The sequence below is a fragment of the Cygnus atratus genome, chromosome 10 (genome assembly GCF_013377495.2).
Source record: "Cygnus atratus isolate AKBS03 ecotype Queensland, Australia chromosome 10, CAtr_DNAZoo_HiC_assembly, whole genome shotgun sequence".
NCBI classification, from domain to species: Eukaryota; Metazoa; Chordata; class Aves; order Anseriformes; family Anatidae; genus Cygnus; species Cygnus atratus.
In genome coordinates, this window is record NC_066371.1 from 224,338 (window position 1) to 236,926 (window position 12,589).

General features: G+C 34.5%; 1 protein-coding gene across 13 annotated transcripts in view; it reads left to right on the top strand.

Moving 5' to 3' along the window:
• NR2C2 (nuclear receptor subfamily 2 group C member 2) overlaps nt 1-11,304 on the top strand; it is a 45,495-nt gene extending 34,191 nt beyond the window's left edge. For 8 of the 13 annotated variants that reach the window (XM_050712687.1, XM_035546769.2, XM_035546764.2 and 5 more), the window contains one exon: nt 1,975-11,304. In XM_050712687.1, the coding sequence (XP_050568644.1) occupies nt 1,975-2,149 (175 nt within the window). In that variant the 3' untranslated portion in view covers nt 2,150-11,304. The remainder of the gene's footprint in view (nt 1-1,974) is intronic. The other 5 variants (XR_004778667.2, XR_007708662.1, XR_007708663.1 and 2 more) reach the window with 5 other exon arrangements.
• The last annotated feature ends 1,285 nt before the right edge of the window (nt 11,305-12,589 follow it).

The window sequence follows — 12,589 nt, forward strand, 5'->3', positions numbered from 1 at the left end:
TTTTTCCTGGTTGGGTTGGGTTGGGTTTGGTGGTGTGTTTTTTTTTTCTTGAGAGAGAGTTTCATTGCCGTGTTTAGAAACGTAGACAGACTTACTGTCTGTATTAGAAGTCTCAAGAATAGCTTCTTTAACTCAGACTTCTTTCTTTTCAAGTTAGTTCAAGAAGCTTTGAGATAATAATATGGTTAAAGGATGATGATAACCTTTTTCAAGTTACATGTGCAGAAAAGTATTAAAATTATCAGTTTAGAGACCTTGAAGCACTAAGGATTACATATGAGGAACAGTTCTCTATTCTTAACCAACTCTTAAGCTTCTGTTATAGGAAATTTTCACTTCCTACTTACTTTCTCTCTCTCTCTCTCTTTTTTTTTTTGTGTTAAATTTCCAGGAACTTCTCTTTGAGAGTACGTAATTTGTTTTGTCAGCTCTTAACTGTACCTGTGTATCACTTGCTGGAAATAATTAACTTCCAATCATCTCGATCAAAACTGTGCTATTTTTAAATTTCACCAACGTAATCATTCTCTGCACTACAAAGGAAATTCTACCTTCTGTCTAGTAATCTATCCTAGAACTTACTTTCTTTTACTGTGAAAGCTATCTCCTTGTAAAGAAGCATGCAAACCTTTACATTTTAGCAAGGCCTGAGGGTTGTGTAACATTTAAAAAAAAAAAAAAAAAAAAAAAAAACTCTGAAAGAGAGATTCTCCCATCAACAGGTCTCTGCACTGATCCTATAGAGTTAATACTGTGGGACATCGGTATTCCCAGTCAGGTGCAATGGAGATAGGAATTCTGCTTTGGAAATATCCTTAGATCCCACATTGTTCTTCCATATACAGCTTAATTCCTCTGATTTTTGTGCAAAAGAGGTGGACTTCTGCAGTAAGAAAAAATACAGTCGTGCTTCCCAAATACTGTTCTGTATTTTAATTTATATTGTTTATACCCCCATGCTCATCCTTGGATAAATTTAGAGCACAAATCTGATTTTTCTGAGCAAGTGAATGCTGGCACAAATTGAGATAGAAGCACAAGTGTTATAATTTTCAAGGAATAGCAGCATGTCTTCAGTCTTTTTGAAAATTTTCCCTGAAGTTTACAAGATCTGATATATTAGCAGAATGGTCTTTATATTTTTTTCTCCATAGGTATTCAAGCATTTTCTAAAGGCCTGTGTTCAGTGCTGCCTAAGTTTTGTTACTTCATGCCTCCAGCTGAGGGAATTTATTTTGGCAATTGTGATGTATATCTGCAATATAAACACAACAGATAACGCTTCCAACGTTGTTCTAAATTTAAAACTGGAAAATGCATTGAAAGTCCAGAAGTGCAGTATGATCACTTCATTATATTGGATGTCTGTTAACATCCTAATATACAAAAAAAAAAAAAAAAGCGCAACACTTGGAAGTATGTATAAGTAACAGCACATTCCTCCAAATTCACTTTCTCATCAGACACAGATCCTCTAATTTCTTTTTATAAAAACACAGCCCCATCCTTACTATCTGGCTTCTCATTAAGTTGCTAGGTAACTGAGGAACATACTGTTTATGGCTTCAATTTTAATTGAGCATTTTACTCTTAAAATTCTACAAATGTCAGTGCGTTAGTCATTATGAATATTAGTTGTTTTAACATTGTCCTGAACTCTGAAGTGTTTCCAGAGTTGGGAATTTCAGAAGCAGACCGGGAGACTGATGTTTGTACATACATGTTATATCTACAAAAGGCATTGATACGTTAATACATCATTTTCACTGGAGAAACCTCTGAGGACAGAAGCTTTTTCATTTCACTTGCAGGATAGAAAAGTAATAATTCTTTATATGGTAGCTTTATATGGTAGCCTCTTTACTCCCATTCATGAATTATGGTAATAATAAAAACAAAAACATCTTTTTAGCCTCACAGTATTTTTTTAACTCATATTTTATGTATTCATAATTCACTCAATTTCTTTTTCAGGTTAGCCCGGATTCTAGTTCGCCTGCCAGCACTTAGGCTGATGAGCTCTAGCATTACTGAGGAACTATTTTTTACTGGTCTCATTGGAAACGTTCCAATTGACAGTATAATCCCCTACATTCTCAAAATGGAAACAGCAGAATATAATGGTCAAATAACTGGCACATCTGCGTAGTGGGAACAACACAATTTGATGGATCAAAGTAATTTTCATAAAAGCATACAATTGAGAAGTTAAAAGAATAGCATTTTGGTATGTACAAATATTTCCAACTTATTACGCGTTTCCTATCAGATTTCTCCTTGTCTGTTTCCCAACATTGACAAAATTGAAATGGCTGTTAAAAGAGCTGCTACAGGACCTTTTCTGCCATAAGGAATATTTTGGATGCCTTTCATTCAAATTAATTAGTAATTAAGTAGAATTACTGAACATAATTTTCATGTGCTTTGTATTTAGAAATTATCAGTGGTTAAAAATAGAGTTTTATAATATCAGAGACTAGTAATAAGATTACTTTAAAAGTAAAAATGACCAGTATGTATATATTAAAAATAACCTTGGAATTAATATCTAATAATTGCCAGGGAGTAATACTAGCACTTTGTAAACACTTGTCGCCGAAACGGTAATATCATCAATGTCCTGCTTATGAGTAGGGAGAATGAAAAAAATTACTTATGTCCTTAGTCAAAATGCTAGTGATGTATGTGAAAATGTAGAATGCTACAGGAGACAATCATTTATTCTACAAAAAGTCACTCCATCTTACGTTATACGTTAAATAGTAATGTGGATTCTTAAATCAGATATCCACATTATATGGAACTATATTGTTAAGTTAGTGACATTGTAATTAATGGCATGGTGTGACCATAGTGACTATTACATGCTACAGAAATTACCCAGACCAGGAGAAAAAAATGTATTTCTTGCCACAGTAGTGGTGAATTATTCAGGTTCATTGAAGTTTCTATTCAGCCCAAAAGTCATGATAAATGATATCCTAGTAGGAAGCCTTTTAACTGTGGGGAAGGACAGTTGTTAACTGGAAGAACACTCATTTTCAGTTAGAGCAGTTATGCACTTCGAGTATGCTCTATGTATTCCCAAATTTATTCCTCTCTGTACTCCTTCACACTATCATCATCTAGCCAAAGATACAATTTAAAACCTGAAATAGTGGGAACCTCTGTTTGTCAGCAAGAGTATATTATAAAGCTCTCACTTTATTTCTCTCCCCTTCCATGACAAAGCGCTCCCAGTGTGCAGTGCTTTCAACCTTCCTGTGAATCAGTTTGAAACAGAAGTATAGATGGGATTTACATTTTCATGTATCATTGCAGTTAATGACTGATATACCATAGTGTGTTAAATTAAAAACTTTTTTTTAACTGTCTGAAGTAATGAGCTATCTACATGTTTTCTAGTACTGGCCTGCAAGTAATGCATCCAGCATTACTTTTGTTTTAGTATAATTTATTATTGACATTAAGTATTTTAAATAATCAAAGTTGTTTTTTTGTTTTTTGTTTTTTTTTTTAAAAAAAAAAGTCATGGTGGTTAATACCTTCGTCAGATCCTGGCATATTAAAAGCATTAATTAGTTTAATGATTTGTTTGGTAGAGGCATTTTCTATTTGTATATTTTTATGTGACAAAAATCTAATGATGAATTCAGCACATTTTTTTTCTTCCAGTAGTGATCCATATTTAGAAACACCAGGCAGGTTGGTGTTTGTGTCTTAAGAGTCTCTAGATGAGGCTTCTGATATGCTAAAAATTCTGACCTGGTATCCTTCATTCTCATTAGGATGCTCACATTTGTATAGCTCTTTACGACATGAGTGCTACATAGCTACAGCTATGTAATTTTCACTTCTGGATGCATTAAGGTCTTGTACAGTCACCATCATTAGAGCATTTAGAGTCTTCTGTTCTCAAAAGGTTGTAACAAGGAGACCAATATACATGCAGAGATCTAAAATACTGCACTTTTCTCTCAGCTTTTGCTATAACAAATGACATTCTTACATTTCTAATGTGATGGAAGGCCTGCACCCTAAACATTAAGTTAACTGGAATGCAAAACTTTGTACTAGCTGTTGTATTTCAATATAACTTATTGTGTGATTGTGTCAGCACTTCTGATGCAAAATCCCTGTTTTAAGGGTATAAAAACTATTTGTGGCTTTAACAAGAACAGAAGTACTCACCTTGGAAAGAGTTGTGGCTGTTTTTGATATTTTCTTTTAAAAAAGGGTTATGTCATTGTTATAAAAGTGGTATACATTGAACATGTGATTTTTTTTTACGAAAAAACAAAACAATTAGTTTAATTTTACTTCAGTAATTTGTAAAAATATATATACATATATATATAAAATAATAATTCAGGCAACTAAGTAGGCATTGTTAAGGACAAATTAAATATTATTAAGCACAAAAGATAGCCATTGAATTTTTTTTCCAAATTTGAATACACAGCTGATATTTTTTCATGGCAAGCGTTGTTTTTACTTCAGCTTTTAAAGTAAAAGGGTCCCATTTTCAATGCAAAAATTTTTCTTCGTTTTTCTTATTAGTGCTGTGACCATAATTGTTCAGGGAACAAAATAAAGCCCACTATAGTTTTTTGTGTATGGAGGGATCACGTGAAGTAAAATTTAAAATGTATGCATTGCATTACATTTGTAGATCAAAATAGTAAATACCATGCAGCTCTGTTTACAAATAAACTACACTCCCTACAAATGCAAGGCCACATAATGATATCCTTGATAGATCTCTGTTAGTCCCTTACTCTGCAAATAGATTCTTGGACTGTAACATGATTTTACCTAGGATAAAACATTAATTTATGTAAATGAAATTACCACAGTGCAACACATATCTAGGGTTTATTTATCATGTGTGCATTTAATTGATAGAATTAAAGTTACATACAAAAGATTCTGATAATCGCCTAAAATAATACTCTTTGTGTAGCATCATCAGCATGATTTGCAGACTTGCATTAGTCAGAACCAATATAATTTAGTCCTTATGCCATTGACGAATATGTACATTCTCCAACTATACACTGTTTTGATTCTAAGAATAAGTTTGTTTTGTGGAAATTTGGACTGCAGATGGTAGATTCTTCAGCTTAAGAAATATTCAGATTCTAAAATGTTTTTGCCTATTTGAATACTAACTATAAATTCTAAAATAGTTGTGATGAGTAATCTAACACTTTTTTCTCACATGCTGCTCAAGGGCTGACACAAAAATGAGGTTTGGCATGTGAATGAGCCATTGAAAGCAGTCACTGCCATATGAAACTATAAACCATCTTCTCCAGTGTAGTTGCTCTAAATTTAAAGTGTAATCTGTCAGTGAAGCTATTTTATTTAACATTGAAATAAATGTTTTTCCTTCCCTTACCTGTCCGTTAACAGAAAACAGGTGTTCCAGAGAGACAGAACCAGCAAAGAGGTTCTTTCTGCCACCAGTTTAGGTGTTGCTTGCTAGTGACAGCAAAAGGGCACAGCTGAGGAAAATTGGTCTCATGAAATTGTTCCTGCTCTATGTTAACCTTTGTTACTATTTTCAACCTCTTGAAGTAGTTGGACTTTCAGGCCACTCTAACATAGTGAAAGCAGAACAACAGATGTGGTACAGCTGCAAGCTTAAGAGTCTTAAATCATCTTTGCATGACCATTACCTAGTTTGCAGTTTAGCTGCATAATAAATTCTGATCCCATATAATCCAACTATGTTATATAAGGAAGAGGTTATTACTACTGCAAAAAATACTACGAGGCTAATGTAGTTCTTGTCATATCTGAGTTTGCTAGTGACTGGAAAACACTCACAGACTAATCTCATTAACTTTGCTTCTAAATGACTTTTACTTTGTTTCTTCTTTGCAAGTGTGAAGTTTTTCTTGTGAATATGGAGCAGGATTTTTTTTTAATTATTGTCACACATTTTTTGAAAAAATATTTCTTGATTTTTAAGTATGGAAATAACCTCTTTTCATAAAGGCCTAATTTCAAGCCAAAGTTATGTTTACAGAACTAGGGCTCAAAGGATCACAGTCTGAAAGTGATTCTAAGAAAAGTAGTGTCTTGCTGAAACTCTACATAGTGCCTAAAATATAGTGTTCAGAATCTTCTAGGTCCTGTTCCCATTGCTGTTAAAATGAAAATATTATAACTGGGTAGAAAAATATTGATAAACTATCTAATTAGATCTATCTGAACTTGATTACATATGTATATTGGTAATAATTCATTCATATAAATGTTAAAATTCTGTACTGACAAACTGGTGTGAGAAGGACTCTTGAGAAGGAACTGGATTTGGATCTTGTAGATAAAGATAAATGAGCAATAATAGTGTAGGAGCATTTGGGTTTACCTTTGTAATAATTATTGCTTTTGTTACAAAGGCAAAAATGTACACTAATTTACTTACATTGAACAAATGGGATGCAGGACTAAGACCACATGCAAAAATCATGTTTCTCTGCCTATTTACATTTGTTGTAAATTAAATACAATGCTTTTGGTGCCAGTGGAGCTATTCTGGTGTGAAACTGGTAGAGAAGGAAATAATCATCTCAAAGAATTTTAAGAGAGATCCTTCAAACAAGCCTCTATTTTAGCTGCAATAAAATGTTATATTATTAAAAAGGCTCAGATTTCAGAGTACTCTGAAATGGGAAGATGGGAAACTATTGTTGGTCACTGGTGATTACTTGGTATCGGTTACTAAGTCTTTTTACTGTCATTTCTGAAGTACTTGGCCCTCTGGGCAGCCATAAGGCCTCCAGTGAATAGTACTGACTCGAGATTTCTGTGCTGAAAACGGCTGCCTCTGCATTCTCATTATAGTACCCTTCAGCAAAGGGCATATTCTGAGGTGTAATAGGGAAAACAAGTCAGGGCTCAGCTTCCAGGCCAAACCAGTCTCCTGAGGGTGCCACTTCTTTGGTAGAGACTGTGAAACACTTCAATGTTTCCATTGTTATGTGTAATACACAGGACTTTTACAGGTTCCTGAATGAGTTCATTCAAGATACTGAAGATGGTAGTGCGTTTCCCTGTCCATTCCAATTAAGAGGATAGTTGGGATTCTTCTCTGATTACCTGTTGTTTAATAAGCAAGCGATAATTTTAAAAAGCACCAAACAGCGTGAGTGCAAAGGATATCAGGAATATAGTTTAGCCAGGAAAAGGGAATTTATTAGGCTGAAGATTGTAGCAAAGAAGCAGTGATCAAAGCAGGTTTCTGCAATAACAGCACCATTGAGGGGGCCCTATTTCAGTTGGGTGATGTGAGCAGTAGAACTGGTAGGTCAGTCAGACATGCGCTTCTGGCAAGTGTTTCAAAAAACTAAACTCTGAGTTGTGATAGAATCATTGCTCAGTTCCACAGCATTTAAGGCACCTATAAAGTAAAAGTGAAACACTGTGTAGTTGTTATTGGCTTCAACTGCTGCTAACTGTAGTTTTCTTCGGATGCCTATAAATGATGTAAGTGCACAGTCATTTGAGCACTGCTTAGTGAGGAAAGAACAGGTGCACCAGTAAACATGTACAGGATCACACCCCTAGCAAATAAATAAATTCCTATTTGGTATCTCTCACCTCTCCTTTGTTTATTCTTTAGAGCACAAAAGTGGGGAGGTGATTCTTTTTTCCTTCTGCTGTTGCCACAAGTGAAAAAGCAGAAACATCAGGCGAACAAGTAGGTTCCCATCTGTCCCAGTAGTTTGTCATTCTTGCCATGCAGCAATGTTACAGCTGTTGCAATGGCTTGCTCTGATGGTAAACGTGGGCCTGTTGTGGCAGCAGCACACAACATCTGCAGGCCTGATACCTCCATATATCCAGGTGGAATCAGCAAAATGAGGCTATGTTTCACCCCTTAGATGAGAATAAGGGGCAGATTAATGACAAATTGTCAGCTTCTACTGAATTTTGAATGTCAGAAAGCAATTTAAAAAAAAATGGCTTTATATGAAAATCAACAAAAGAGTGTGGTAAAGGGGAGCAAATGCATTTGCTTTTTGCACCTTCTAATTCCGAAGTTGCTGAGTCACTTATCAGTAAAATCTCCTGAATTAAATTCAGGCTTATTGTTCGACTAAAGATGCCATAATCCCTCTTGTTAGATAATGATACAATCCTACTTCTGCTCCAGTTAATATTATCAACGTTATATGGGAAATAATTTGTGCTAAAAAAATATTAGAACATTGTGTACCAATGGTGCAGCTAAAATAATTTTTTTCATAAAGTTTAAATACTGTAAGTCTAAATATATTAGACTTGGAAAACATCAAGCCCAAGAATTACCTTATTACTGTGTTTTTGTTGTGAAATCATGGTACGTTCATCACAGATAATACTGTCATAATGTTCCATGATTCCCATGGTCTGTTTTATCATTTGAGTTACATGAATCCTTTGAAAATGGCTTATTGTTAAATTCATGCCATTCTTCTTCCTCTCTTCTTAAAGAATTTATTTTACACATCTTTGTGCCTCCCACCAGTGTGCATTTCTTCATGTTCAATACTAAAACTCAAGCAGCTAATGCCTATGTACATAGTTGTATGTGTGTATGAATGTATATGTTTATATCTGTCTAAATACATTATGTACAGTGTATATAAAGGGTGCAGTGTATGTATGTATATATGTACAGATACGTAGCCATGTATTCATGATACTCTTTATGTTAAACTTTTCATTCATTTTCTAATCCAGAGCTTTTTAGCTGTCATTTCTTAGCACAAACTAAGCCTGGCTTAAGCAGGTAAATCCCCATGATTTTCAGAGCTTTGCACCTTTTTCTAAACCCAGCTTGAATATCACAGAATCACAGAATTGTAGGGGTTGGAAGGGACCTCAAGAGATCATTGGGTCCAACCCCACTGCCAAAGCAGGTGAATGTGGTATTTTCTTTTCAGTACTGATAAATAAATTCAGTGAAGCTTGTGTCTTTTACGTTTTTCCCGTTACGTTTTCATGTTTGATGGGTGAGGTCAGCCAGTGAAGAGTAAATAGAACCTAAAATGTCTGTTAAAAATAAGTGTATGAATAAAAAGACGAGAAAGAAAGTACTCATAGAAAGTACTTCCACATTTCAGTATATGCTCACTCATTCTCTTTCAGCTTTCTGAGAAATGTTTTTTGTGAAGTTTTATTCCACAGTGAAACTTGGTAAGAGGTTGATTGTTTCAAGTCTTCAGGTGTAGCTAACTGAAAGAAAACCAAATTGCCTTGTATCATTGAACTGTAGCACACAGAACAGGTTGCGATGGATGCCATTTAAAAATCAACACATTACTATAATGATTACATGAAACCAAACTTAATTAAACAAAGGCTACATCATCTGTTCAATGAAGCAATTACACATAGTGGTAATGAAGTAAGAGGGAGGTCACAGTTTGTTTCTTAGCAAACATAAAGACATTGGATTTTCACAGTCCATTTCAATTGTGTATTCACTATCCAAAGGTATTGTTTTTTGTCTAGCTTAAACTAAACAAAGGTGGTTAGTTTTAGTTGCCAAAACTAATGTCCATTTTCATGTTCTGTCCTTTTCTGAAACTGCAGTCTGCAGATCTTAGAGTGTGTATGAAGTTTCCATTATTCACAGTGGGAGATGGGCACATGGAGCATTAATGAATAGACTTGCAGTAAGACAGTGTATTACTTGTAGGGACTACTCGGTTACTTAAATTATCAAAATGTAAGTTGTTCTTGTGCTTTTTCCCTTCTGATGACTTGAACTTGGATAGAAAACTTAGAAGTAATTATATTAACGTTATTAAAAATAACAATAAAAAGTTTACAAACTGCTTAGAATAGTTCAGCATGTCTTTTGTATTGAAAAGGTGAAGTGGAATTTTCTGGGCATTTATTTCCACCTTGTAGACTCAACATGGTGAAGACTTGTGCATGTTTAACTTTGAGCAGATGAGCAGACAATGATTAAAATAATGTGAGTTTCTTGCATGCTTAAAGTAAAGCACAAGCTTCTTTCAAAGTCAGGCCCTCTGCGTGTAAAATCTCTGCTATGAAGAATGCTAAGAATGTTCTCTTGTTTTTTAATATATTGTTAGTAAGCATTTGTTTGTATGCTTTTGTTTTAAATATAGAACCTGTAAAACATCAATCTTTAATATTTCAAGCCCTTTTTCTGAGATGTTCAGCAGGAAAACTATTTAAGTTAATGGCAGAAATTCCTGTGACAGATGGTTCTTCATTGGTGTCATGACAATCAGTGTGGTTTGAATAATGTTTGCTTTCCTCTTTAAAGGCTGAATGGAAACCTGAATGTCTGTTCGTGTCATTGTGCTGCAGTAAAATTTTAAAGATTAGGAAGTGGATTGAGGTATTGATCTGGATTGAATCTGTTTAAAAAAAAAAAAAAATCAGTTGTGGATTTATAAAAAAAAAAAAAAAAAAAAAGCATATTTTAAAACTGCAAACTTGTTTTATATATGTTTGAATTGTTTTTATTCTGAAGGGCAACATGCACTCAAATTTAAGTGGTGCTATGTTGTTATATTCTACAGAAACTGTAACGTGAAATCAACTTTCTCTATTTGATATCAGAAAGCAAAAGTCTGAGAAGCACACCTATTGCCAGGTATCTAACATCCTTGAATAATCAGCTTGTACATTATTTTTTAATGATCTTAGATAAATGACAAGAAGGCACAGGTCCATTTTAATATATTTTCTATGACTTGACTGTGGGTTGTATTCTTTAAGAAGAAAACATGTTGCTTACATGTGTTTTATCATAAATTGAATTAAGGTAAAATCTGGGAATATTTTTCATAATTAATCTGTACTCTAAAATACATTGCAAGTCAGTGTTCAGTTTTGTAACTGAGAAACTGCACATTTTGTAAGTGTTGTATCTGTTTGGCATAGGCATACCAGGGAGCTCTGAGCTCTTTAAAAAAAAAAAAAATCCCATTTTTATAAAAGGAATGATCTAATTTTAATTCCTTGGGATATTTTCTGGAAGTCTGTGCTTACTATCCTCTAGAAAGCTATTGTTTATGCTATTATATTTTAATTTCAGATTCAAACCTCACAAGAGTTATTCATTTATCACAGCTACCTTTGTGGAATCAACATTGTATGTGTAATAGCATATTAAAATAATAGCATGATTTTTTTAATCTGAATTTTATATCTAATCAATGTCTTCAGTCATGAAGAGGAATTTGCATTGTTGTGTTTGTATATAGAGTATTGCAGTGCATGATTTAGCTTATGCATTTTATTAAATGCTGTTTAAATGTGGCATTATATTGTTGTGGCTTAATACTACTACCTAAATGAGGTTTATACTATTAAAGTGAATTACAGATATAAATGCATTCTTGATTTTTATTCGTAAGCTCACTGAATTTCTTAAACATTAGGTGTCTAAGCCCAGTGCTCAATAGGAACAGAAATTTCCCTTCACTGTGAACAAGCTGAGGACTTTTTCCTAAAAGCTTTAGTTCATCTTCAGCCTTCTGCATTTCTCTTTTTTTTTTTCTTTTGGTGGAGAAAATAGCTATTAACAGATAATACTTTCATCTGTTACTTGCTTTCTACTCCCTGGATTTTAAATTAGGGTAGTGTGTTAGATTTTAGTTCCCTTCAAACACACTTTATAGCAAAGACAATGAAATTGAACTCTTCCCAATGGTAAACACCTTCTTAATGTTATTTATGATGTGGTTGAGATGCACCACATCTTTTACATCTATTTTTATAGAGAAGATGGTTAATTTCAGTTCTCCTTTTCTGCAATTAGGACCTCTACAACTTCAAGGATTTTCATTTAGCAGAAATGAGGCTCAAATGATTTTAGGTTTCAGTTGTCAAAGCTAGGTGCTTAAAAGAAAAAAACATACATGCAAAAAACAGGTACTTTTCAGTTAGGGGCCTACTGTGAAGCATGTGGTCTTGTCCCCTAAGCTGAACAAGTTCATCCTCTGACCATTGAGTTTGTGTCCACGTTTGTCCACAACTGGAACTGTGTCTGCGTAACCGAGCATTCACTCTGTTAGCCACCAGCGGAGCCTCTAAGAAACAGAACTACTGCAGCTCAGAAGCGTGTTACTGTTCAGGGTCAGTGTGTGTTGCTAGAACGTTGCGGAGCACTTGTGTACTCTGGGCGTGAACTTATGCATGGAGGTAGGCATATTTTATTTGACCACAAAATGGATTTTTTTTTTTGCATTTGACAGAGCCGTATGGCTTGTTGCAAACAAAAACATACATTCAACCATGCCGTGCCAAATATATTAATTTAATTGCTTTTTATATTTCCTATGCTATAAAGTATTAGTGACCAAAAGAAAAAAAGAAAACCCTTGCCCCTAGCATGTTTTGAAATGTCTTTTCCGTCGAGGTACTATGTTACTAAAAAGGAAATCGCCAGAAATAAAGTGGAAAATGGTTGTGGTTATCCTTTGTTTTGTTCTCCCGGGGAGAGGAGGGGCAGCCCCGTCTTTCTTTCGTTTTAGTTCGTCTCCTGCCTCGCGCGCCCCTGTCACCAGGCCGTCCCGTGCTCCCCTCCCCGGCCGCCGCGGCGCGCCCT